At 26.5% G+C, this 27,949-nt stretch overlaps 1 protein-coding gene and 2 long non-coding RNA genes across 4 annotated transcripts; 2 read left to right on the plus strand and 1 right to left on the minus strand.

Moving 5' to 3' along the window:
- Positions 1–5,832: 5,832 nt before the first annotated feature.
- Positions 5,833–6,465, plus strand: LOC142223475 (uncharacterized). The gene is made up of 2 exons (XR_012718748.1): positions 5,833–6,038; positions 6,094–6,465. It is a non-coding gene; the product is annotated as an uncharacterized LOC142223475 (long non-coding RNA).
- On the minus strand, positions 6,058–6,892 carry LOC142223476 (uncharacterized). The gene is made up of 2 exons (XR_012718749.1): positions 6,487–6,892; positions 6,058–6,427 (listed from the first exon to the last, which is right to left on the minus strand). It is a non-coding gene; the product is annotated as an uncharacterized LOC142223476 (long non-coding RNA).
- Positions 6,893–10,590: 3,698 nt separating this feature from the next.
- Spn31A (Serpin 31A) lies at positions 10,591–21,643 on the plus strand. 2 transcript variants are annotated; one of them, XM_075293364.1, is made up of 4 exons: positions 10,591–10,759; positions 17,246–18,152; positions 18,251–18,401; positions 21,233–21,643. In XM_075293364.1, exons 2-4 carry the CDS (start codon positions 17,283–17,285, stop codon positions 21,361–21,363), a joined length of 1,152 nt encoding a protein of 383 aa, XP_075149479.1. In that variant the 5' UTR covers positions 10,591–10,759; positions 17,246–17,282; the 3' UTR covers positions 21,364–21,643. The 2 variants fall into 2 exon arrangements, with proteins under 2 accessions (XP_075149479.1, XP_075149478.1); XM_075293363.1 differs by lacking the exon at positions 10,591–10,759 and adding an exon at positions 10,856–11,013.
- The last annotated feature ends 6,306 nt before the right edge of the window (positions 21,644–27,949 follow it).

Genomic DNA, 27,949 nt, shown 5'->3' on the forward strand with positions numbered 1-27,949 from the left:
TTTGTCAAAATTTTATTTTTTTTAGAAAATTTTGTCAAAATTTTATTTCTATAGAGAAGTTTGTCAAAATTTTGTTTCCATAGAAAATTTTGTTTCTATAGAAAATTTTGTCACAGTTTTATTTCTATAGAAAATTTTGTCAAAATTTTATTTCTTTTGAGAATTTTGTCAAAATTTTATTTCTATAGAAAATTTTGTTAAAATTTAATTTTTATAGAAAATTTTGTCAAAATTTTATTTCTATAGAGAAGTTTGTCAAAATTTTATTTCTATAGAGAAGTTTGTCAAAATTTTATTTCTATAGAGAAGTTTGTCAAAATTTTGTTTCTATAGAAAATTTTGTTAAAATTTTATTTCTAAAGAAAATTTCGTCAACATTTTATTTCTATAGAAAATTTTGTCAAAATTTTATTTCTATATACAATTTTGTCAAAATTTTATTTCTATAGGAAATTTTGTCATAATTTTATTTCTATAGAAAATTTTATTTCTACAGAAAATTTTGTCACAGTTTTATTTCTATAGAAAATGTCAAAATTTTATTTCTATAGAAAATTTTGTCAAGATTTATTTCATTTGAAAATTTTCTCAAAATTTTATTTCTTTTGAGAATTTGTTCAAAATTTTATTTCTATTGAGAATTTTGTCAAAATTTTATTTCTATAGAGAAGTTTGTCAAAATTTTGTTTCTATAGAAAATTTTGTCAAAATTTTATTTCTATAGAAAATTTTGTCAAAATTGTATTTCTATAGAAAATTTGTCAAAATTTTATTTATGTACAAAATTTTGTTAAAATTTTATTTCTATAGAAAATTTTGTCAAAATTTGATTTCTATAGAAAATTTTTCTCAAAATTTTATTTCTTTTGAGAATTTTGTCAAAATTTTATTTCCATAGAAAATTTTGTCACAATTTTATTTCTATAGACAATTTTGTCCAAATTTTCTTTATATAGAAAATTGTGTCCAAATTTTATTTCTGTAGAAAATTTTGTCAAAATTTTATCCAAATTTTATTTATGTACAAAATTTTGTTAAAATTTTATTTCTATAGAAAATTTTGACAATTTTATTTCTATAGAAAATTTTGTCAACATTTTATTTCTATAGATAATATTGTCAAAATTTTATTTCTATAGATAATTTTATAAAAATTTTTATTTCTATAGAAAATTTTGTCAAAATGTTATTTCTATAGAAAATAAAATTTAATTTTCTTGCATTACATACCAGCCACCCTGTAATATAAATTGGAGTAGAGTTAACTCAATATATTTTCAATATCTCAGGCCTTATGAGCTACCTCCCTGAATTCTAATAATTATCAACTTATGCCTCATTCATGTTCACTAATAGGTTGAATAGTGGATTGCATGCGGAACATCTTCATAGGCATCAACATCATGAAAACATTGTCCAATGTTAAAATTTATAGTGATCGCGCAGCTATCATCGCCCATCCATTCGCAAAAGGGGTTCTCTGTGCAAAAAAGTGTATCAACAATAAAAACAACAACAACATAAAAAGATAATAATTATTTATCCATTGCTCCAGATAAGTTGGAAATTTTGTAGAACATTAGCCATCAGTGGATGTGAGTGGTGTGGCACGCACATCTTACACTTTGGGCGCCAAATGTTTGCTTTGTCTCAGCTAGCACTTACTCATTCAGCGGGGGGATTATAAACAAAAATAAATGACGTCACCCCCACCACACTTATATCTAATTCATCTATAGCCTACAAAAGGAGGAAACCGGCGAATTATGAGATTTTATAAATATATGCTCGTATGCTTTTACTCATGGGTGAGAGTAAGCATAGAATGGTATTCCTATGACAAACACAGTGGGGGAAATTTGTTTTTGGGATGCTTCTGAAGATTTATTGACAAAAAGTTCTTAAGGAGAAGAGCTCTTTAAACTCAAAAAGTGAAGGAATATTTGTAAATTTTACCACATGGTAAAATTCACAAATTTTATGAATTTCAGAAAAAGGAAAAAACAATTTATATCAGTTTAGGCTATGGTCACACTAGGCAAATATTTGACCAAATGAGTTTCAAACATTTTTCTAGAAACATTTTCCAAATATCTGGATACAGATACATTCCATGTATCGGTGTCAAAGGTGCTGTTTTCCTTCATACCAACATTGCTATAAAATAGGAAATTCAACATTATATCCCAGCAAAAGATACTTTAGCAGTAAGTGTTTAGTTGCGCTTTTTGATATAGAATAAAGTAGGCAGTGCATTTCTTCCCTTACTGTCAGTGGCAATAATCGTGTCTGTTCTGGTACACACATGTACAATTTTCGTGTGGTGTCACACTTAAAAGGTGTTCTGGCCAACACTATACACCGTCATAGACCTGAAAAATGTACACGAAAATTTCTTTTGTGTAGGCTTAGTGTACAGCCATCGTATGCAAAGTTAGAAGTTTTTATAACTAATAAATAACAGAATCTGAAACTTTAATATGTTTTTTATAAATATTTGCAAATTTTATTGAGAAAGTCACTTATATATGGCAGAAACCACGATTTTAAAAATCCATCTAAAATTTGAACCGAAATTTCCTCTGATTGGTGTATAAATTTTGGGGTTGTTTTAATCAGCTGATTTTCAGTGTGTTCGAAAGTATAATGTTGCCACAATTTTTAAAAGTTAACACAAAAAAGTTTTAAGCAAAATTATCTTTGATTTTTGTGAATACTATCCGCTTTCCTAAACAAATCAAAGGTCTTTTTGAAAATATAAGGTAATTAAATTATAACTTTTACAAAATCAATGGGCTAAGAAAAGTGAATTTTACCAAATTTATTGCATGAAAAATATGGCATCTTCAATTCTGCAAAGTGTTCTTGGTGCACAAATCACTGAGCAAATTAAAAAAAAAACTAACGCCGCCAATATCTTTCTGCACAAGGAGGCCGCCACAATAGAAAATTTGTTTGCAATATTATTGTAAATATTTAAGCAATACAAATGAGAAAAACCTTAACAGAATAGTTAATTATGCCCACTATATTTAAATTTCCTTTAATGTATGGATGTTAAAAACTGTTTGACCAAAAACCAAAAAACCAAAATAAAAACTTCTCCGCCGTCAAAAACCAAAACGAGAACGACACGGCGATCGTTTGTTCATGAGTAACATTGAGGAGGGATAGAAAGAAACACATCAAAACAGATTTGAAGCATCACGCAATTGTCTCCTTTTTCTTGATAAATTGCTCTTGTCCTTACATTATTCACTGCTAACAAAAATCCGGCAGGCATTTTATGGCTTTGAGTTACGCACTTACTTTTAATTTTTTATGTTTATACCGGCAAAATATGTTTTGTTTATAATTTCTGTCTGCAAATAATATAATTTCTGTCTGCAAAAATCAGCTGTCACATTTTTCGATTAAAAGTCCGAAAAAAGTGTTCACACGTGTGACTCAGAACAACTAACTTTGTGTGTGGTGTATAGAAAGTGTATAGTGTGGTGCACAATGCGGTGTGACCCAGAACAGGCATGAATGTAAACGAGTAATCAAACTAGTTTATGATCATTCGTTTATGTTATTGCAACCAATTCATGCAGTATAGATGCATGAATTGGATGCTGTTTTCCTTCACCCCAATAATGCTATACTCAAGATTATATATCACTTCTGAGCAATAGGGCTGTTTTCTTTTTGCACTGGATGCAACATTTGTATGGGCTATCCAGAACATCGTTGCACTGGTGTTCTATCCAGAACATCTCATCAGTGCAAGTCGCGCCGATGTTGCCAGATTGTATTTGGATAAAGTGGCGCTTCTTCGATTCACAATAGCAATTTATTGTGACTATTTTATCGAAAAACATGAAATTCAAAGTGATACAGTGTCATAATTAATCGCAGCAGTAAATATTTATTACTAATTGAAGCATTTGATACATTAAAAATTCAAGATTTCACTTATATTCTGTGATTGTTTTAAAACAGCTGATGACAGTGTTGCATATTTTTGGAGATGTCCTGGATAAACGAGTACTCTGTTTTCTTTTAGTCCTTAACGGCTTAGCATATCCAGTGCTAAAAGAAAACAGCCCTAATATTTCTATTAAAATGAGCAATTATACCAGCGCTATTTAGAAGCTGCTCTTAATCGGGACATCACCCACAAAAATCAGCGCTGATTCGGTTGTTTTGTAAGCAGTTGGTACAACCTCTCTTCCCTTACAATCCTGCTGAAATAATGCTCCATTTTTTGCTGGGTTAGGTTAGGTATAGTGGCAGATCTATATTTCAGGCTCACTTACACTACTCGATACATTGAGATACTACTTCTACAAAAAGGGAGAACTTACAGTATGACCGAAATATAAAAAATTAAAATTTTTTAAAGATATTGAATTTATAGAAAATTTTGTCAAAATTTCATTTCTACAGACAATTTTGTCAACATATTATTTATTTCAATAGAAAATGTTGTCAAAATTTTATTAAAATTTTTGTTATAAAATTAATTCTATAGAAAATTTTGTTAAAATTTTATTTCTGTAGAAAATGTCAAAATTTTATTTCTATAGAAAATTTTGTCAAAATTTTATTTCTATAGAAAATTTTGTCAAAATTTTATTTCTAAAGAAAATTTTGTTAAAATTTTATTTCAATAGAAAATGTTGTCAACATTTTATTAAAATTTTATTTCTATAGAAAATTTTGTTATACAATTAATTCTATAGAAAATATTGTTAAAATTTTATTTCTGTAGAAAATTTTGTCAAAATTTTATTTCTGTAGAAAATTTTGTCAAAATTTTATTTCTATAGAAAATTTTGTCAAAATTTTATTTCTATAGAAAATTTTGTCAAAATTTTATTTCTAAAGAAAATTTTGTTAACATTTTATTTCTATAGAAAATTTTGTCAAAATTTTATTTCTATAGAAAATTTTGTCAAAACTTTATTTCTATAGAAAATTTAGTCAAAATTGTATTCCTATGGAAAATTTTGTCCAAATTTTATTTCTATAAAAAACTTTGTCCAAATTTTATTTTCTATAGCAAATTTTATTACTGTAGACAATTTTGTCAAAATTTTATTATATAGAAAGTTTTTGTCAGATTTTTTTTGCTTCAGAAAATTTTATCAAAATGTTATTTCTACACTGAAAAAAAAGCATACTCGGTTCCAAAGATTTTGTCTTTACCTTAAAAAATTTAGTATTCATGTCTGTTCTGGGTCACACCGCATTGTGCACCACACTATACACTTTCTACACACCACACACAAAGTTAGTTATTCTGAGTCACACGTGTGAACACTTTTTTCGGACTTTTAATCGAAAAATGTGACAGCTGATTTTTTCTGCAAGCCATATTATTTGCAGACAGAAATTATAAACAAAACATATTTTGCCGGCATAAACATAAAAAATTAAAAGTGCGTAACTCAAAGCCATAAAATGCCTGCCGGATTTTTGTTAGCAGTGAATAATGTAAGGACAAGAGCAATTTATCAAGAAAAAGGAGACAATTGCGTGATGCTTCAAATATGTTTTGATTTGTTTTTTTCTATCCCTCCTCAATGTTACTCATGAACAAGCGATCGCCGTGTCGTTCTCGTTTTTGACGGCGGAGAAGTTTTTATTTTGGTTTTGGTCAAACAGTTTTTAACATCCATACATTAAAGGAAATTTAATTATAGTGGGCATAATTAACTATTCTGTTAAGGTTTTTCTCATTTGTATTGCTTAAATATTTACAATAATAGGGCTGTTTTCTTTTAGCACTGGATGCAACATTTGTATGGGCTATCCAGAACATCGTTGCACTGGTGTTCTATCCAGGGGGGTTACTCTGTATTGCGATGCGTAAGAAAAATTGTCGCGAATCTAGTAATTGGTACTCAGTAATTCGTTTTCGTATCTACCTTGCGCATCTAGTTTTCGCAAATCTGGCATCACCGCACTCTATAATGCGAAAGCGTATGTCAAACTCGTTCGTTGATCGCAAAAATCGTGCGCAAACAAAATAGCAATCGCAAAGTAACAAATATGTAAGTAAGCACAATTAAATTTTTATATTTGTATCTAAATTGTTTATTGTTTTAGGGAAAAACCAAAAAAGTTACAGACACAGCAACGTCAGTTCCAAACTTTGGTAGACTTTATGGTCTCTTCCGCAGTTACCTCAAATTGTATGTGCTTGGGACAAAGTATTCGTTCAATCACCTCGCAAACTTCTTGTAAGCAGCGCGACATAGATTGCTCTGATAGTCCTAAAAGATGGTCTTGGCCGATTTGTAGATAACCACCTTGTCCAAGCAATTTCAAAGCAGCGGCCACTTTTATTGGAGTTGGAATGGCTGTGGATTTATTTGGAACGACAAGGTCGTCTTTAATAGCGTTTAATACATACATAAACGCATCTTTATTAAGACGAAATCTATAAAAATGAAATATTCGAAAACGTTTGTCACATAATTTGAGTTTCCATTTTCTTACCCGTGGTCACTTAGGGAGAGTATATTTGACCGATCTCGCAAAATTCTTCTTGTAATTCGTTCATGTTAATTTTCTTCAAACCATAACGCTATCGAATCCATAATTATTACTTTTTTGTTATAAACGATTAGCAAGTTTTAAAAGAACACGCACCGAACGGAAGATTGTTTAAAATGTTTTTATTTACAATTTTTTGACATTTCTTTTTATCATTTTCGTTATTGTTTACATTGTGCAGCCAGCGTTGTCATATTTTCGCTTTATTTTGCTAAAGCGTTACCATATTTTCAGTTTACTTTGCGAAAGCGTTTGCGCAAGTGATACAGAGTACCGAATTGTACTCTTAACGCATTTAACTATCGCATCGCATTTGCTTTCGTATCGCAATACAGAGTAACCCCCCAGAACAACTCATCAGTGCAAGTCGCGCCGATGTTGCCGGATTGTATTTTGATAAAGCGATTCACAATAGCAACTTATTGTGACTAATTTATCAAAAAACATGTAATTCAAAGTGGTACAGTGTCATAAATAATCGCAGCAGTAAATATTTATTACAAATTGGAGCATTTCATATATTAAAAATGCAAGATTTAACTTCTTTTCTGTGATTGTTTTTAAACAGCTGATGACAGTTTTGCATATTTTTGGAGATGTTCTGGATAAGCGAGTACTCTGTTTTCTTTTAGTCCTTCACGGCTTAGGGTATCCAGTGCTAAAAGAAAACAGCCCTAATATTGCAAACAAATTTTCTATAGTAGCGGCCTCCATGTGCAGAAAGATATTGGCGGCGTTAGTTTTTTTTGTAATTTGCTCAGTGATTTGTGCACCACGAACACTTTGCAGAATTGAATATGCCATATTTGTCATGCAATAAATTTGGTAAAATTCACTTTTCTTAGCCCATTGATTTTGTAAAAGTTATAATTTAATTACCTTATATTTTCAAAAAGACCTTTGATTTGTTTAGGAAAGCGGATAGTATTCACAAAAATCAAAGATAATTTTGCTTAAAACTTTTTTGTGTTGCCTTTTAAAAATTGTGGCAACATTATACTTTCGAACACACTGAAAATCAGCTGATTAAAACAACCCCAAAATTTATACACCAATCAGAGGAAATTTCGGTTCAAATTTTAGATGGATTTTTAAAATCGTGGTTTCTGCCATATATAAGTGACTTTCCCAATAAAATTTGCAAATATTTATAAAAAAACATATTCATGTCTGTTCTGGGTCACACCGCATTGTGCACCACACTATACACTTTCTACACACCACACACAAAGTTAGTTATTCTGAGTCACACGTGTGAACACTTTTTTCGGACTTTTAATCGAAAAATGTGACAGCTGATTTTTTCTGCAAGCCATATTATTTGCAGACAGAAATTATAAACAAAACATATTTTGCCGGCATAAACATAAAAAATTAAAAGTAAGTGCGTAACTCAAAGCCATAAAATGCCTGCCGGATTTTTGTTAGCAGTGAATAATGTAAGGACAAGAGCAATTTATCAAGAAAAAGGAGACAATTGCGTGATGCTTCAAATATGTTTTGATTTGTTTTTTTCTATCCCTCCTCAATGTTACTCATGAACAAACGATCGCCGTGTCGTTCTCGTTTTTGACGGCGGAGAAGTTATTTTGGTTTTGATCAAACAGTTTACATTAAAGGAAATTTAATTATAGTGGGCATAATTAACTATTCTGTTAAGGTTTTTCTCATTTGTATTGCTTAAATATTTACAATAATATTGCAAACAAATTTTCTATCGTGGCGGCCTCCATGTGCAGAAAGATATTGGCGGCGTTAGTTTTTTTTTTTTAATTTGCTCAGTGATTTGTGCACCAAGAACACTTTGCAGAATTGAAGATGCCATATTTGTCATGCAATAAATTTGGTAAAATTCACTTTTCTTAGCCCATTGATTTTGTAAAAGTTATAATTTAATTACCTTATATTTTCAAAAAGACCTTTGATTTGTTTAGGAAAGCGGATAGTATTCACAAAAATCAAAGATAATTTTGCTTAAAACTTTTTTGTGTTGCCTTTTAAAAATTGTGGCAACATTATACTTTCGAACACACTGAAAATCAGCTGATTAAAACAACCCCAAAATTTATACACCAATCAGAGGAAATTTCGGTTCAAATTTTAGATGGATTTTTAAAATCGTGGTTTCTGCCATATATAAGTGACTTTCCCAATAAAATTTGCAAATGTTTATAAAAAAAACATATTAAAGTTTCAGAATCTGTTGTTTATTTGTTATAAAAACTTCTAACTTTGCATACGATGGCTGTACACTAAGCCTACACAAAAGAAATGTTCGTGTACATTTTTCAGGTCTATGACGGTGTATAGTATTGGTCAGAACACCTTTTAAGTGTGACACCACACGAAAATTGTACATGTGTGTATCAGAACAGACACGATTATTTCAATAGAAAATTTTGTCAGCATTTTGTTTCTATAGAAAAAATTGTAAAATTTTATTTCTATAGAAAATTTTGTTAAAATTTTATTTCTATAGAAAATTTTGGAAAAATTTTATTTCTATAGAAAATGTTCTCAAAATTTTATTTCTATAGAAAATTAATGTACCTCTTTATTTGGAGAGGCAAATTTTACAAAATCTACCATCAAGAATTCTACCAATCTACCAAAAAATAAAAAAATCTACAATTCTACCAACTGTGGCAACCGCGCTTACAACTGAACAACTATTTCTGCCAAGTTTCAAATCAATAGTTTGTTTCGTTCGTGGTTTCAACAGACGAACGGATGGACACCACGTCCATTAGTATACCGCCCTCCTATGGTGGAGGGTGTAAAAAGATCTTAAATGCACCCAAAAATGTATTTTCAATCCAATTATTATCGATGGTCGACCTATTTATTGATTATTGCTTTTTTAGGGCAAAATTGTAATTTTAGTCTCAAGATAACAGAAACCTTCAAAGATGGGGAAAATTCGCCAATTTGGCTTTATAACTACAATTTCAATCAGCCACACGGACAAACAAGCGACATTACTGGCAGCCACAATATAACGCTCTTCAAACAACCGCGAGTTTCTATATGTCATCCCTATTTCAGTATCAACATATTTAATATTTTTAAAGGCTTTAGCAAAAATATCCTGTTATCTGATATTTTCAATATCAAAAACATACAATCTGCCACTATGCTCCCCCAACCTCTATGTGTTCATAATATATGCGAAGTTGAATATTATTGCCGTTATTGCTTCAGCCACTCTCTTGCACACAATCAATACTCTTCCAATGATTCTCCAACTTAGTTCCGCACTCTCTTGTAAACAATAAATACTCTTCTAACGATTCTCAAACTTAGTTCCTCACTGTCTTGTAAACAATCTATACTCGTCCAATGATTCTCAATCTTGCCATCTTAACAAAACCACAAACACACAAAACAAAACAAACCAAACAACATCAACTCAAACTAACACAACAATGTCAATATTTTTAGAAAATTTCATTTAAAAAATTAAAGCTATTCGCCATAGCTACAAAAAAAATCCTCTCATTTGATACCAAATTCAAGACAGTTACAATTTAATTGTGTATTTCATTGGCATAAAACTTTTTTTTCTAAATTTCAGTTCACGTCTTTATAACAAAAATTCTTATATTTGGCAAAATTTAACTAAAATCTAATAATCTTGAAGTTAAATCGGCTATAGAAATTTTGGTTTAGTTTTTCTACAAGGGTAGAAGAGGAACTGGTAAAAATGTTATAGCCATACTTTTATATCAGCCGCTGAATCTAAGTACTTATCAGACCATACTCGTATATTATTGACTGAATATGATTTCACAATAGACTATTTGTCTTCCACTCTAGCCCATCCTAATCTATGATATGATTAGCCATGTTATGTTATGATTGTTACAGTTTCTCCCACTGTTTTTGTTTTTGTTGGAAAAAGGGTGAAGGGGATAGAGGCCACACATTAATCTCAAAGATATATTATCTCTCTCGATATAGTAACGCACGAATTATGTCAGATAATGAGAGCACCCATAGTAGCCAATAGCTAATACTAAATAAATAAAACTGCAGTACAAATATAGGCAGACATATGTGGACTAGGAAAATCGCATCAGTGGGAGCGCAAAATTTATGTTTTCACAAACATCCAAAAATTAAAAAATAAGAAAAATAAAAAAAAAAAAAACAAAAAAATTGTTGCTGATGATTTTCATCGACAATAGCAGCCGCAGCCACAGGCAGAAAACGGACGGTCAGCATCATCTTCACCAAAAAGCAAAAAAAAAGCGAATTTCACTCCTCATGGCAAAAAATTTTGTTTTTATAAAAATTTTAGAAACTGATTTTTGAGGGGAGAATTTAGTTTTTGCTAAGAGCTCGTTGAGATAAAATCGTCGTTGCTGGTCGATTAACAAAAAGTGATCGTGAACGTTTCTTAATTTTTGTGGTTTTATAGATAGGACGGAGACAGTTTGAAGATTTCCCAAAAGAAATTATATAGCTGAGGTATTTAAATTTAATATGTGGTTGAGTTTTTTTTCTAATAATGGAATGAGAAAAATTAAAAAATATTTCAATATTCGATAATGTGATGTAATTATTAAAAAAAAAAAAAAAGAAAAGTTAAATAAACTATGGTGTGGAACATCCATAAATGCCTTTTGGAATAAAACCTCCCAACACAATTTCCCCGTTTATGTGTTCGAATATCTATCTCCCAACCTCATAGTGACTAGTGTGATTTTCTTAAACTAACAGTGGAACCGCCAATCCCATCCATCGATCCATCTATCGATCAATCGACCACTTGTGAGTGTGAACTGATGCCAATGACGAAGATCGCGTTTTTTTTCTTGGCCTCCATAAAAATGTTTTAATTAAACGTTTGATTGCACACAAAATGGAATAATTATGTTATGCTTTTCTCAATTTAATGTGAAAATAATTTCATTATAAAAAAAAAAAAAACAATTTTTTGTATTAAAAAAATGCTCCAACGAAGGAAATCATTGATGATATTGACGTAGTGCTTTTTTTTTGGGATGCTAAAATTAAAAATTCACAAAGAATATGGAAATTTAAATTATTTGATTTGTTCACCATTAATGACCGGATATATATATATGAAATAATTCAAGTAGATGCATTAAAAAAATGTGAAACATTTTTATTGTTTTCTAATATTTGGCAATGAAAAAAGGAGGCTTTTGTTATACTTGATTGTTTCAACAGTAATGGGGAAAATTAATATGATTATAGCAAACATCGATATGATCACAGTAAAACCTAGAGCTCAATGAAATATATTTTCGTTGTACAAATAAAATTAAATGTAAACATTTACTGGTAACATCTTGTTCATAAAATGAAATCATATCAGCAATCGCAATGGATAAAATTATTTTAAATATTAAAAAATATAACATCATAAATATTAAAAATAGTTTATATACGAAAACTATAAATTTAAAATACAACATATAAAAAACTGTATGATTTGCGGACATAGTAAAAAATAATAGTAAAAAACAAATAAAATATAAAACATGATTATTTTCATATAACTAATGTGGTAATAACAACATTCTGAAAAAGATGAACAGAGAAATCATGATTTGCGAACACGGTTGTCACAGTTGTTAGAATTCTACCAAAAATGGTAGATTTTTTACTGTTTGGTAGATTGGTAGAATTCTTCATGTTTTGGTAGATTTTGCAAAATATTCCTATTTGACAAAATTTTCTAGAGAAATAAAATTTTGACAAAATTTTCCATAAAAATAAAATTTTCTATAGAATTAAAAATTTGACAAAATTTTCCATAAAAATAAACTTTTGACAAAATTTTCCACAAAAATAAACTTTTGACAAAATTTTCTATAGAAATAAAATTTTGACAAAATTTTCTATAGAATTAAAATTTTGACAAATTTTTCTACAGAAATAAAATTTTGACAAAATTTTCTACAGAAATAAAATTTTGACAAAATTTTAATTCTAAATTTTTTACTGTTTGGTAGATTGGTAGAATTCTTCATGTTTTGGTAGATTTTGCAAAATATTCCTATTTGACAAAATTTTCTAGAGAAATAAAATTTTGACAAAATTTTCCATAAAAATAAAATTTTCTATAGAATTAAAATTTTGACAAAATTTTCCATAAAAATAAACTTTTGACAAAATTGTTCACAAAAATAAACTTTTGACAAAATTTTCTATAGAAATAAAATTTTGACAAAATTTTCTATAGAATTAAAATTTTGACAAATTTTTCTACAGAAATAAAATTTTGACAAAATTTTCTACAGAAATAAAATTTTGACAAAATTTTCTATAGAATAAAATGTTGAAAAAATTTTCTATAGAAGAAAAATTTTGACAACATTTTGTATGAAAATAAAATTTTGACATTTTTTCTAGAAATAAAATTTTGACAAGTATATACGGCCGTAAGTTCGGCCAGGCCGAATCTTATGTACCCTCCACCATGGATTGCGTAGAAACTTCTACGAAAGAACTACTTGGGTTGTGGTATATTAAAACTTCGTAACATCGTTTTCTAAATTGTGAGTTAGTCCATACATGGTATATAGACAAAAAAGTTATGTATAGGTAAGTCTAGAAATAATTACGAATCGACATGGACTTTTGCACGGTACGTAGAGAGCCAGAATTAAAATATGGGGGTCGCTTAATATGGGGGCTATATACAATTATGAACCGATATGGACCAGTTTTTGTGTGATTGGGCATCGGTTCATCTGAGGGCTATATATAACTATAGACCAATAATGACCAAGTTTGACATGGTTGTTAACGGCCACATACTAACACAATGTACCAAATTTCAACTGAATCGGGTGAAATTTGCTCCTACAAGAGGCTCCAAAACCAAATTTGGGATCGGTTTATATGGGTGGTATATATGATTATGGACCGATATGGACCAATTTTGGCATGGTTGTTAAAGACCACCGTGGTGCAATGGTTAGCATGCCCGCCTTGCATACACAAGGTCGTGGGTTCGATTCCTGCTTCGACCGAACACCAAAAAGTGGTTTCACTGCTATGTGGAACGCCGTTCGGACTCGGCTATAAAAAGGAGGTCCCTTGTCATTGAGCTTAACATGGAATCGGGCAGCACTCAGTGATAAGAGAGAAGTTCACCAATGTGGTATCACAATGGACTGAATAGTCTAAGTAAGTCTGATATATCGGGCTGCCACCTAACCTAACCTAACCTACCCTACCCTAACCTAAAGACCATATACAAACACCACGTACCATATTTCAATCGGACTGGTTTATATGGGGGCTAATTTTTGCCAATTTTTTATGGTTATAGAGACTATATACTTACACCACGTACCAAATTTCAACCGGATGGGATGAATTTTGCTCTTCCGGAAGTCAAATCTGGGGATCAGTTTATATGTGGGCTATATATAATTATGGAGCGATGTAGACCAATTTTTGCATGGTTGTTAGAGACCTTATACTAACAGTACGTACCAAATTTCCACCGGATCGGATGAATTTTGCTCCTCCAAGAGGCTCCGGAGGTCAAATCTGGGGATCGGTTAATATGGGGTCTACATATAATTATGAACCGATTTGAAACAATTTTTGCATGGTTGTTAGAGACCATATATTAACACCATGTACCAAATTTCAACCGGATCGGATGAAATTTGCTTCTCTTAGAGGCTCCGCAAGCCGGTTTATATGGGGGCTATATATTATTATGGACCGATATGGACCAATTTTTGCATGGTTGTTAGAGACCATATACTAACACCACGTAGCATATTTCAACCAGATCGGATGAAATTTGCTTCTCTAAGAGGCTCCGCAAGCCAAATCTGGGAGTCGGTTTATATGGGCGCTATACGAAAAAGTGGTCCAATATGGCCCATTTACAATACCATCTGACCTACGTCAATAACAACTACTTATGCCAAGTTTCAAGTCGATAGCTTGTTTCGTTCGGAAGTTAGCGTGATTTCAACAGACGGACGTACATGCTTAGATCGATGTGTTACAAACGGAATGACAAAGTTAATATACCAGCCTATGGTGGAGTGTATAAAAATAGTTTATATACGAAAACTATAAATTTAAAATAAAAAAATATAAAAATTTGTATGATATATTCCAAAATATTCATCTTTGACAAATTTTTCTATAGAAATATAATTTTGACAAAATTTTCTATAGAAATAAAATTTTGATAAATTTTTCTATAGACATAAAATTGTAACAAAATTTTCTATAGAAATAAAATTTTGACAAAATTTTCTCTATAAATAAAGTTTTGACAAATTTTTCTACAGAAATAAAATGTTGACAAAATTTTCTATAGAAACAAAATTTTGACAAATTTTTCTAGAGAAATAAAATGTTGACAACATTTTCTATAGAAATAAAATTATAACAAAATTTGTTATAGAAATAAAATTATAACAAAATTTGCTATAGAAATAAAATTGTGACAAAATTTTCTATAGAAATAAAATTTTGACAAAATTTTCTATAGAAATAATATTTTGACAAATTTTTCTATAGAAATAAAATGTTCACAAAATTTTCTATAGAAATAAAATTTTGTCAAAATTTTCTATAGAAATAAAATTTTGTCAAAATTTTCTATAGAAATAAACCTTTGAAAAATTTTTTTATAAAAATAAATTTTTGACAAAATTTTCCATAAAAATAAAATTTTGGCAAAATTTTCTATAGGAATAAAATTTTGACAAAATTTTCTATAGAAATAAAATTTTGACAAATTTTTCTATAGAAATAAAATTATGACAAAAATTTGCTATAGAAATAAAATTTTGACAAAATTTTCGATAGTAATAAAATTTTGACAAATTTTTCCATAAAAATAGAATTTTGACAAAATTTTCTATAGAAATAAAATTTTGACATATTTTTCTACAGAAATAAAATTTTGACAAAAATTTCTGTAGAAATAAAATTTTGACAAAATTTTCTATAGAAATAAAATTTTGACATATTTTTCTACAGAAATAAAATTTTGACAAAAATTTCTGTAGAAATAAAATTTTGACAAAATTCTCTATAGAAATAAAATTTTGACAAAATTCTCTATAGAAATAAAATTTTGACAAATTTTTCTATAGAAATAACATTTTGACAAATTTTTCTATAGAAATAAAATTTTGACAAAATTTTCTATAGAAATAAAATTATGACAACATTTGCTATTGAAATAAAATTTTGACAAAATTTTCTATAGAAATAAAATTTTGACAAAATTTGCTATAGAAATAAAATTTTGACAAAATTTTCTATAGAAATAAAATTTTGACAAATTTTTCTAGAGAAATAAACTTTTGACAATTTTTTTTTATAAAAATAAATTTTTGACAAAATTTTCCATAAAAATAAAATGTTGACAAAATTTTCTATAGAAATAAAATTATTACAAAATTTGCTATAGAAATAAAATTTTGACAAAATTTTCTATAGAAATAAAATTTTGACAAAATTTTCCATAAAAATAAAATTTTGACAAAATTTTCTATAGAAATAAAATTTTGACAAAATTTTCTCTATAAATAAAGTTTTGACAAATTTTTCTACAGAAATAAAATGTTGACAAAATTTTCTATAGAAATAAAATTATGACAAAATTTGCTAGAGAAATAAAATTTTGACAAAATTTTCTCTATAAATAAAGTTTTGACAAATTTTTCTACAGAAATAAAATGTTGACAAAATTTTCTATAGAAATAAAATTATGACAAAATTTGCTAGAGAAATAAAATTTTGACAAAATTTTCCATAACAATAAAATTTTGACAAAATTTTCTATAGAAATAAAATTTTGACAAAATTTTCTGTAGAAATAAAATTTTGACAAAATTTTCTATAGAAATAAAGTTTTGACAATTTTTTCTATAGAAATAGAATTTTGACAAAATTTTCTATTGAAGTAAAATTTTGACACATTTTTCTATAGAAATACTTTTGACAAAATTTTCTATAGAAATAAAATTACGACAAAATTTACTATAGAAACAAAATGTGACAAAATTTTCTATGAAAATATTATTTTGTCAAAATTTTTGGGTTGCCGAGTGCGACGGTGTCCCCGTTTCAATGTCCATGCTCTGCGGTCGAAGTATTTGTCTGCCCAGGGCTTGAATACTGTCTTTAGGACATTTCCCGTTAATATTCGCCATTTATTTTGACCCCATGGTCGATGAATATGAGCGGGGGGTAACTATCAGTCATTACGGCGGCCCACACCATTACCATCAGCGGCGTTTACCAGAACTCAATGATGGCTAATCGATGGTGTAAATTTTTAGCTGACCACGTTGGTCGTTTCGTTATTTTCACAAACTCCCCAATTTGGAATGGCTTCTCATTCTTGGCCCTAACCAGTCTAACTTTTTTGCGCATCGGTTTATTTAAAAAAATATTAAAAAAATTTTAAAGATTTTATTTAAAAAACATTTTAAAAATTATGAACTTTCTATTATTTAAATTTCTTTATTTTAAAGAAATTTGTCCTTAATTTACTGAAGAAATTATTGATCTCATATGAAAAATTATTCAATTTAAATTAAAGGACAAGGACTTTTCCTATAATGTAGGTGGCATAATCTTTAGATTATGATTTAAAAAAAACGTAATTTACGACATTTCCCCAATAAACAAATAAATAATAAATATTTTCTTAATTTCTTTCTGTGTGTATTTTCAGAGTAATTCGACAACTGGCAGCCAGCTCCCAAAAGATCATGGATTCTGTAAATAATAATAATTTTGAAACAAATTTCGGTTTGGCAATTTATACCCATCTTCTGAGTTCCAATGAAAATCCATGTAGAGATGAAAATTTCCTCATCTCACCATTCCTAATTGAGGCCCTCTTGTCATTAATGTATTTGGGATCGGATGGCCAAACGGCAGAAGAACTAAAAAATAAATTGCAACTTCAACGTTTTCCAAATAATGCAAAAATGGCCAGTTATTTTGCTGGTAACCTGGCAGCCATAACTCAAGCCTCCCCAGATACTCAGCTGGAAATGTGCTCGAAAATATTTGTAAATGATTCCTATGAATTGGATAGTGAATTTCAAAAAATTGCCTATAAATATTTTCTCACACAAGTTGAGAAACATCCCACGGCCAGCAAAGTTAAACTGGAGGAACACATCAAGACTTGTGTGGAGCAATCTCTCAAAAAATCTTGCTCATTGAAAGTGAACGAAGATAATACAAAAGCCCTCCTTTTGATGGTGGCAAATTTCAAAAATAAATGGTTCCTACCATTCAGTGCCTATCGGTCGGGTCTCTATGAATTCCATGAGAACAATGAATGCATCAAGTCAATACCCATGATGTTGGACAATGAAATGTTTGTCAAATTTGTCGAACTGAAAGAAATGGATGCCCGAGCTGTTGAGTTGCCCTACGAGCATGACGATGAAATTGCCATGCTACTCATATTGCCCAATCGGAGGGATGGCCTCAAGGAATTGGAAGAGAAATTGAAGAATGTAAATTTGTCCAGTATATCGGAACAAATGCAAATGGAGAGTGTCCAATTGTTGTTGCCAAAATTCAAAATCGATTTTGAATGTTCATTGAGGCAGGTGTTGCAAAAGGTGAGTGTGCATGGATTTTGAGAAAAAAGCAAAAAAAAAAAGAAAACTATGAAAATTTCAATTCGTTTGCAATTTGTATAATGTTTTTTTTTTTACAGTTGGACTTTTCTCTGCCATTCTCGGAGGAATCAAATTTCAAAAATCTTTTGTCACCTCAATCAACAACAACATCTTTACCGATTGCTGATATTCTACATAAAGTTAGCCTGGAGGTGAATGAATCTGGTTCGGAGTCATCGAACGTTGAAGGTAATAAATTTGATTGGGAGGGGTTTTGAAACAAAAGGCTTAGTTTCGAAAGAAAATATGGGGGAAATATGTTACCAAAAAAACTACCGAAACAAAAAACCTTATTTTGTACAATTTTCCATAAAAAGATTTGTCAAAATTTTATTTCTATTGAAAATTTTATTTCTATAGAAAATTTTGTCAACATTTTATTTCTATAGAAAATTTTGTCTACATTTTATTTCTATAAAAAATTTTTTCACAATTTTATTTCTATAGAAAATTTTGTCAAAATTTTATTTATATAGAAAATTTTGTCAAAATTTTGTTTATATAGAAAATTTTGACAAAATTTTATTTCTATAGAAAATTTTGACAAAATTTTATTTCTGTAGAAAATTTTGTCAGAATTTTATGTATATAGAAAATTTTGTCAAAATTTTATTTCTATAGAAAATTTTGTCAAAATTTTTTTTCTATAGAAATTTTGTTAAAATTTTATTTCTATAGAAAATTTCAAAATTGTATTTCTATAGAAAATTTTGTTAAAATTTTATTTCTAGAGAAAATTTTGTCAAAATTTTTTGTATATAGAAAATTGTGTAAAAACTTTATTTCTGTAGGAAATTTTGTTAAAATTTTGTTTCTATAGAAAATTTTGTCAAAATTTTATTTCTATAGAAAATTTTGTAAAAATTTTATTTTTATAGAAAACTTTGTAAAAATTTTATTTCTATAGAAAATTTTGTCAACCTTTTATTTCTACAGAAACTTTTGTCAACCTTTTAATTCTATAGAAAAATTTGTCAAAATTTTATTTTTATAGAAAAATTTGTCAAAATTTTATTTCTATAGAAAATTTTGTCAAAATTTTATTTCTATAGAAAATTTTATCAAAATTTTATTTCTAAAGAAAATTTTGTCTAAATTTTATTTCTATAGAAAATTTTGTCTAAATTTAATTTCTATAGAAAATTTTGTCAAAATTTTATTTCTAAAGAAAATTTTGTCTAAGATTTATTTCTACAGAAACTTTTGTCAACCTTTTTTTCTATAGAAAAATTTGTCCAAATTTTATTTTTATAGAAAATTTTGTCAATATTTTATTTCTATAGAAAATTTTGTCAAAATTTTATTTCTAAAGCAAATTTTATAAAAATTTTATTTCTATAGAAAATTTTGTTAAAATTTTATGTCTATAGAAAATTTTGTCTAAATTTAATTTCTATAGAAAATTTTGTCAAACTTTTATTTCTATAGAAAATTTTGTTAAAATTGTATTTATATGGAAATTTTATCAAAATTTTATTTCTATAGAAAATTTCTCAAAATCTAATTTCTATGGAAAATTGTGACAAAATTTTATAAAAAAAATTAGTCAAGATTTTATTTATATAAAAATTTTATTTCTACAGATTATTTTGTCAAAATTTTGTTTCTGTAGAAAATTTTGTCATAATTTTATTTCTATAGAAATTTTTTTAGAATTTTATTTATATAGAAAATGTTGTCAACATTTTATTTCCATAGAAAATTTTGTCAAAATTTTATTTCTATGGAAAATGTATTAAAATTTCATTTCTAAATTTAAAAGTTGTCAAAATTTTATTAAAAAAAATATTTGGTCAAAATTTTATTTCTATAGAAAATTTTGTCATAATTTTATTTTTATTTAAAATTTGGCAAAATTTTATATCTATAGAAAATTTTGTTAAGATTTTGTTCCTACAGAAAATTTTGTCAAAATTTTATTTTTATAGAAAGTTTGTTAAAATTTTATTTCTGTAGAAAATTTTGTTAAAATTTTATTTTTATAGAAAATTTTGTCAAAATTTTATTTCTATAGAAAATTTTGTCAATATTTTATTTCTATAGATCATTTTGTCAAAATTTTATTTCTATGGAAAATTTTATTTTTATAGAAAATGTTGTCAAAATTTTATTTTTATAGAAAATTTTGTTACCATTTTATTTTTATAGAAAGTTTGTTAAAATTTTATTTCTATAGAAAATTTTGTCAAAAATTTTTTTCTATAAAAAATTTTGTCAAAATTTTATTTCAATAGAAAATTTTATTTCTATAGAAAATGTTGTCCAAATTTTGTCAAAATTTTATTTCTATTGAAAATGTTGTCCAATTTTATTTCTATAGGAAGTTTTGTTAAAATTTTATTTCGTCAGAAAATTTTGCCAACATTTTATTTCATAGAAGAAAGAAAATTTTTTCAAAATTTTCGGATGGCCTAACGGCAGAAGAACTAAAAAATTAACTGCAACTTCAACGTTTTCACAAATAATGCAAAAATGGCCAATTATTTTGCTGGTAACCTGGCAGCCATAATTCAAGCCTCTATGGAAAATTTTTCTAAATTTTATTTCTATGGAAAATATTTCAAAAATTTTATTTCCATAGAAAAGTTTGTCAATATTTTATTTTTATAGATAATTTTGTAAAAATTTTATTTCTATAGACAATTTTGTCAAAATTTTATTTCTATGGAAAGTTTGCTAAGATTTTATTTCTATAGAAAATTTTGTCAAAATTTTATTTCTATAGAAAAATTTGTTATAATTTTTTTCTATATAGAAAATTTCCTCTCTGGAAAATTTTTCAAAATTTTATTTTTATAGAAAATTTTGTCAAAATTTTATATCTATAGAAAGTTTGTTAAAATTTTATTTCTATAGAAAATATTGTCAAAATTTTATTTCTATAGAAAATTTTGTTAAACTTTTATTTCTATAGAAAAATTGTCAAATTTTTTTTTCAATAGAAAATTTTGTCAAAATTTTAAACCCAAACAATTTAAATGTAAATTCATCTAATCGAATTTGTATCTTTTTTTTTACAGCCACCAAACCAATTGTCATCAGCAATTCAATTGATACCCGGCAGAAATTCTTTAGGGCTGATCATCCATTTTTCTTTGCCATACGTAATAGGGATGCCACCTATTTCATAGGACATGTGGTGAAATTTTGAGATTTAAAAATCAGTAAAACATTTGTATTTTATAAAAAAAAAAAAATATTATTGTTAAGAAAATAATGACGAAAATTGTTTGTCTTCACCCTTATAGTACGGAAAAGTAGTTTTGTTGCAAACATACAGTTGGAGATTGATTGTACGAAATGAATTTCTAGATAGTCTGTACACTGAAATTGAAACTGTCAAATATTTTATGTATTTAAATAATAGAGTTTTTAATTTATTATGTATTGAAATAAGATGCCAAACAGTTGCCAACAACTTTGAATATTTACTTATAGCTTTGCGTTATTTATTAGATTTGGAAGTAAGAAACACAAGCAAATTAACTTAAAAACAGAATCGAATTTTTGGTTACATGAATCGAGTGTAATATATACTGCACACATACACATACATAATATTCTCTATATGTTGAATATATGTATAATTTTCCTTGATTGACGGAGTTCATGTATCAATTCGTGTTTTAGTTATAGAGGATGCATTACAACGTAGTATTAAAGTCTGATTTTATTAAAATTTTAAAAGGAGAAAGAATTAAACGTTTTACATAAAGATCGATAGCACACATTAAAAAATTTTACTTTTGTGGATAGTAAAAGTAAGACAAATATTCTAGCTTATAACGGGGTTCCAAAGTCAATTAATTTTTTTCATTTCAATCGTATTTTGATTTAGAAGTCAATAATTTAACTATATTACAATAATCATCATAATTTACATTTTATTATAATATATAATATAGTTACGAGTTTGTGGCTTTATTTCATAGCTTCTGCAAATCTAAAACCGCAATCGAATGTTTTGGTTGCGTGGATCGAGTAGAATATATAATGCACACATAGAAATATCTGGTTTTCTCTAAACGTTGAATATATGTATACCATTTCTTTATCAACAGAATCCATGTATCAATTCATGTTTTAACTAAAGAAAATGTTTAAAGTGTAATATTGAATATGAAGAAAATTAAATTAATTTTTTTCATAAAAGTCGACTGCACACATTGAGAAATTACACATATTTAGAAAGCAAAAGTGATACAAATATTTGGATTTTTAGCGGGTCTCCATAATCAATTCATTTTTAAAGTTAAACTTATTTTTATGTAAATGTCAATAATGTGACTATATTAGAATACTATAATTAATTTATATTGTGAAATATGCATTATAGTTTTGGGATTTATTTTAATCGGCCAAAATTTCTGCGATATGGAAAGCTTTTTTTCCCTGATTACTTTTATGAATAAGTTAATTTTAAAAGACGACAATTTTTTCTATAGAAAATTTTGTCAAATTTTATTTCTATAGAAAATTTTGTCAAAATTTTATATCTATTGAAAATTTCGTAAAATTTTATTTCTATAGAAAATTTTGTCAAAATTATATTTCTATAGAAAATTCTGTTAAAATTTTATTTCTATTGAAAATTTTATCAACATTTTATTTCTATAGAAAATTTTGTTAAAATTTTATTTCTATTGAAAATTTTATCAACATTTCATTTCTATAGAAAATATTGTCAAAATTATGTTTCTATAGAAAATTTTGTTAACATTCTATTTCTATAGAAATTTTGCTAAAATTTTCTTTCTATAGAAAATTTTGTCAAAATTTTATTTCTGAAATTGTTCAAAACTTTATTTTTATAGAAAATTTTGTTAAAATTTTATTTCTATAGAAAATTTTAGTAAATTTAATTTCTATAAAATTGTATTTCTACACAAAATTTTTGTCAACATTTTATTTCTACAGAAAGTATGTTTTATTTCTATAGAAAATTGTGTTAACATTTTATTTTTATAGAAAATTTTGTTAATGTTTTTGTTCTATAGTCAAAAATTTATTCCTATAAAAATTTTTTCAAAATTTTATGATGCTAGAAAAATTTGTCAACATTTTATTTCTATAGAAACTTTATCAAAATTTTATTTCTATAGAAAATTTTTAAAAATTTTATTTTTATAGAAAATTTTTAAACATTTTATTTTTATAGAAAATTTTTAAAAATTTTATTTTTTTAGAAAATTTTGCCAAATTTTGTTTAATGCGGATTTATTTCAATGTGCCGTAATTTTGTGCATTCTGGAATCTAGAAACTGTTTTTTATTAATTTTATTTAATTTATATACATTTGTTCCTTTAGAAAAATTTTCAAAATTTTATTTTTATAGAAAATTTAGTCAAAATTTTATTTCTATAAAAAATGTTGTTATAATTTTTGTTTTACGAGTATACACAATTTTGTCAACATTTTATTTCTATAGAAAGTTTGTTAACATTTTATTTATCTAGAAAATTTTGTCAACATTTTATTTCTATAGAAAATTTTTTAAAATTTTATTTTTATAAAAAATTTTTTTAAAATTTTATTTCTATAGATTTTTTTTTCAAAATTTTATTTCTAAAAAATTTTGTTAACATTATATTTCTATAGACAATTTTGTTAAAATTTTATTTCTATAGAAAATTTTTTCAAAATTTTATTTATATAGAAAATTTTGTCAACATTTTATTTCTATAGAAAATTTTTGCAAAATTTTATTTCTATAGAAAATTTTGTCAAAATTTTATTTCTATAGAAAATTTTGTCACAATTTTATTTCTATAGAAAATTTTGTCAACATTTTATTTCTATAGAACATTTTTGCGAAATTTTATTTCTATAGAAAATATTGTCAAAATTTTATTTCTAAGAAAATTTTTTCAAAATTGTATTTATATAGAAAGTTTTGTCAACATATTATTTCTATAGAAAATGTTTGCAAATTTTATTTCTATAGAAAATATAGTCAAAATTTTATTTCTATAGACAATTTTTTCAAAATTGTATTTATATAGAAAGTTTTGTCAACATTTTATTTCTATGGAAAATTTTTGCAAAATTTTAGTTCTATAGAAAGTTTGTCAAAATTTTGTTTCTATAGAAAATTTTATTTTTATAGAAAATTTTGTCAAATTTTTTTAATGCGGATTTGTTTTAAAGCTCCGTAATTTTGTGGATTCTGGAATTTAGAAACTTTTTTTTTGGTTTTTTTTTATTTTAAATAATTTAATTTAATTTATATACATTTGAACTTGCAGGTGGGTACTATGTTTGGCTTTCTATCCAAAAAGATTTTTCACCGACTATTATTATGAATAAATTAATTTTAAAATATTAAATTTTATACAACCAAAGCTTTAATACTTCCCCATCCAAGTTTTGGAAATATTTTATAGACAATTAATCGTTTTCATTTATATATTTTTGCACTGTTATAATCGAAATTATTTATTGTACCTTTAGTGAAAATTATTAAACCCCATATGATCATGATCATACATTGCACACATAGAAATATTGAATATGTGTGAAAAGCAAAATTAATACAAAAATCAAGGCCTTTGGAGGCTTTGCATTATCACGTTTTATTTTAGTTCTTTCTATTTGAATTCTGTCCCAATCAAAATTTTTTATTGTACCTCTATGGATGTCACTATTTAAATTGAAATGCGCACACAAACATTTTTGTGGTATATTCTAAAAATTTAAGCATCGTGGAAGTTCGTCCTGTCAAAAGTGATCAAGGCTTAATTCGTTTTTTTGTTTTTGTTAATTAAATCGCTGTCTTTGCTTTTCACTTTTTTCAATCTCAAAAAGAAAATTCAAATCCTGTATTAATGAGGCTATGCACACATCCAAATATTTAACATTTGGTGAAAGAAGAAGTAATACAAAAGTCAAGACTTATGCCGGCTCTTCATTATCAATTGTTATTTAATTCCTATAGAATTTTAGATATATCGCGGCTATAAGGATATCAATTCTATTAATTTTTATAAAAGAAATTAAACTTAAAATCTAAAATATAATGCACATTTATTAATATTTAGTACGCATAGGTAGTAGAAGTAAAGTGAGAGTTGCATTTTCTAGCAGTTTTTCACTATCAATTCGTTTGTCATCATTAACAAAAGGATAAGTCAACAATTAAAAAAAATATTTTTTTTGAGAAATATTTTTGCTAAGCTAGCATATCATGGAACCATGATATTGCTTTTTTATTTATCTTAAAATTTTATAAGAAATTAAATCTTTGTGCCTGCATCAGCTTTTGTTATTAACTCATGTTTACCTCTATATAAGGATTCTTAATTTTTCTGATCTGGTTATAGGATATACTGCACACATGCACATATCCGTCTTTTTCAGAACGTAGAAACAAAACAAATGCTAACACTTATGTCGACTTTTCATTATCAATTCGTTTTTTGCCTCTAGAACGTGAGTTAAAATGTTTAAAATTTTTATATTTTATTAAAAAGTACCTAAAATAATAATAAAAAAATATGTTGCACACATAAAAGTTTGGAACATTTTCGGAAATCAGAAGTAAAATAAATATCAGAACTTATAAAGGCTATTCATTATCAATTCGGTTTTTTGCCTCCAGAACGTGAGATAACGTGATTACAGTTTTGATATTTTATTAAAAAGTACCTAAAATAAAAAATATAATGCACACATCTAAGTTTGGAACATTTTCGGAAATCAGAAGTAAAATAAATATCAGATCTTAAAAAAGCGTTTCATTATCAATTCGTTTTTTGCCTCTAGAACGTGAGATAAAATGTTTAAAATTTTTATATTTTATTAAAAAACACCTAAAATAAAAAATGTATTGCACACATAGAAGTTTGGAACATTTTCGGAAATCAGAAGTAAAATAAATATCAGATCTTAAAAAGTCATTTCATTATCAATTCGTTTTTTGCCTCTAGAACGTGAGATAAAATGTTTAAAATTTTTATATTTTATTAAAAAATACCTAAAATAAAAAATATATTGCACACATAGAAGTTTGGAACATTTTCGGAAATCAGAAGTAAATTAATAAATATCAGATCTTAAAAAGTCATTTCATTATCAATTCGTTTTTTGCCTCTAGAACGTGAGATAAAATGTTTAAAAATTTTTATATTTTATTAAAAAATACCTAAAATAAAAAATGTATTGCACACATAGAAGTTTGGAACATTTTCGGAAATCAGAAGTAAAATAAATATCAGATCTTAAAAAGTCATTTCATTATCAATTCGTTTTTTGCCTCTAGAACGTGAGATAAAATATTTAAAATTTTTATATTTTATTAAAAAATACCTAAAATAAAAAATATATTGCACGCATAGAAGTTGGGAACATTTTCGGAAATCAGAAGTAAAATAAATATCAGAACTTATAAAGGCTATTCATTATCAATTCGGTTTTTTGCCTCCAGAACGTGAGATAACGTCATTACAGTTTTGACATTTTATTAAAAAGTACCTAAAATAAAAAATATAATGCACACATCGAAGTTTGGAACATTTTCGGAAATCAGAAGTAAAATAAATATCAGATCTTAAAAAAGCGTTTCATTATCAATTCGTTTTTTGCCTCTAGAACGTGAGATAAAATGTTTAAAATTTTTATATTTTATTAAAAAACACCTAAAATAAAAAATGTATTGCACACATAGAAGTTTGGAACATTTTCGGAAATCAGAAGTAAAATAAATATCAGATCTTAAAAAGTCATTTCATTATCAATTCGTTTTTTTGCCTCTAGAACGTGAGATAAAATGTTTAAAATTTTTATATTTTATTAAAAAACACCTAAAATAAAAAATGTATTGCACACATAGAAGTTTGGAACATTTTCGGAAATCAGAAGTAAAATAAATATCAGATCTTAAAAAGTCATTTCATTATCAATTCGTTTTTTGCCTCTAGAACGTGAGATAAAATGTTTAAAATTTTTATATTTTATTAAAAAATACCTAAAATAAAAAATATATTGCACACATAGAAGTTTGGAACATTTTCGGAAATTAGAAGTAAAATAAATATCAGATCTTAAAAAGGCTTTTCATTATCAATTCGTTTTTTGCCTCTAGAAAGTCAGATAACGTGTTTAGTTTGATATTATTTTAAAAAAGTACCTAAAATAAAAAATATATTGCACACATCCAAGTTTGGAATATTATCGGGTATGAGAAGTAAAGAGAAGTAAATTATCAATTCGTTTGTCATTATAAATCAATATTGGAAGGGATAAATATGTTATTTATATATAAAGAAGAGTTTTTAGAATAATTCAAATATGTGTTGCACACATCAAAATTTTTATTGTTGCTATAATACAGATACCTTACAGCAATCTCTACTATATATATTTTTCTATTATCAATTCGTTTAATGTCATTATTAAGTAGTTGGTTATACTCGGTTGATACATGCAAATAAATTGTATGTGTGCCTATATGTGTAAAGACCATCAAAGTTATTATTAATAAAATAATTTTTATGGGTCTAATACATAGAAATAAAAATATTATGCTCATTATTTACCGAAAAATACTTACTCGTTATGCTACAATATAATTTATACCATACCTATCAAGTGCATTTAAATAATATATATTGTATTAAAACACTTTTTTTTGTTATTGTTGAAAATTGGTTTTTATTTCAAGTTAAATTTGAGTTTGTCTTTTTATAATTTATACTATGGATGTGTTTGTTTTTTGTTTTTTTATTTAAAATACATACAT

The sequence above is a fragment of the Haematobia irritans genome, chromosome 2, assembly GCF_050003625.1.
Source record: "Haematobia irritans isolate KBUSLIRL chromosome 2, ASM5000362v1, whole genome shotgun sequence".
NCBI classification, from domain to species: Eukaryota; Metazoa; Arthropoda; class Insecta; order Diptera; family Muscidae; genus Haematobia; species Haematobia irritans.

Excerpts from the sequence above, each read along its gene's own strand:
- Spn31A (XM_075293364.1), top strand. The coding sequence starts at position 17,283 with ATGGATTCTGTAAATAATAATAATTTTGAAACAAATTTCGGTTTGGCA. Across the intron at positions 18,153-18,250 it reads TGAGGCAGGTGTTGCAAAAG|TTGGACTTTTCTCTGCCATT; the intron begins GTGAGTGTGCAT and ends TTTTTTTTACAG. Across the intron at positions 18,402-21,232 it reads GGAGTCATCGAACGTTGAAG|CCACCAAACCAATTGTCATC; the intron begins GTAATAAATTTG and ends TTTTTTTTACAG.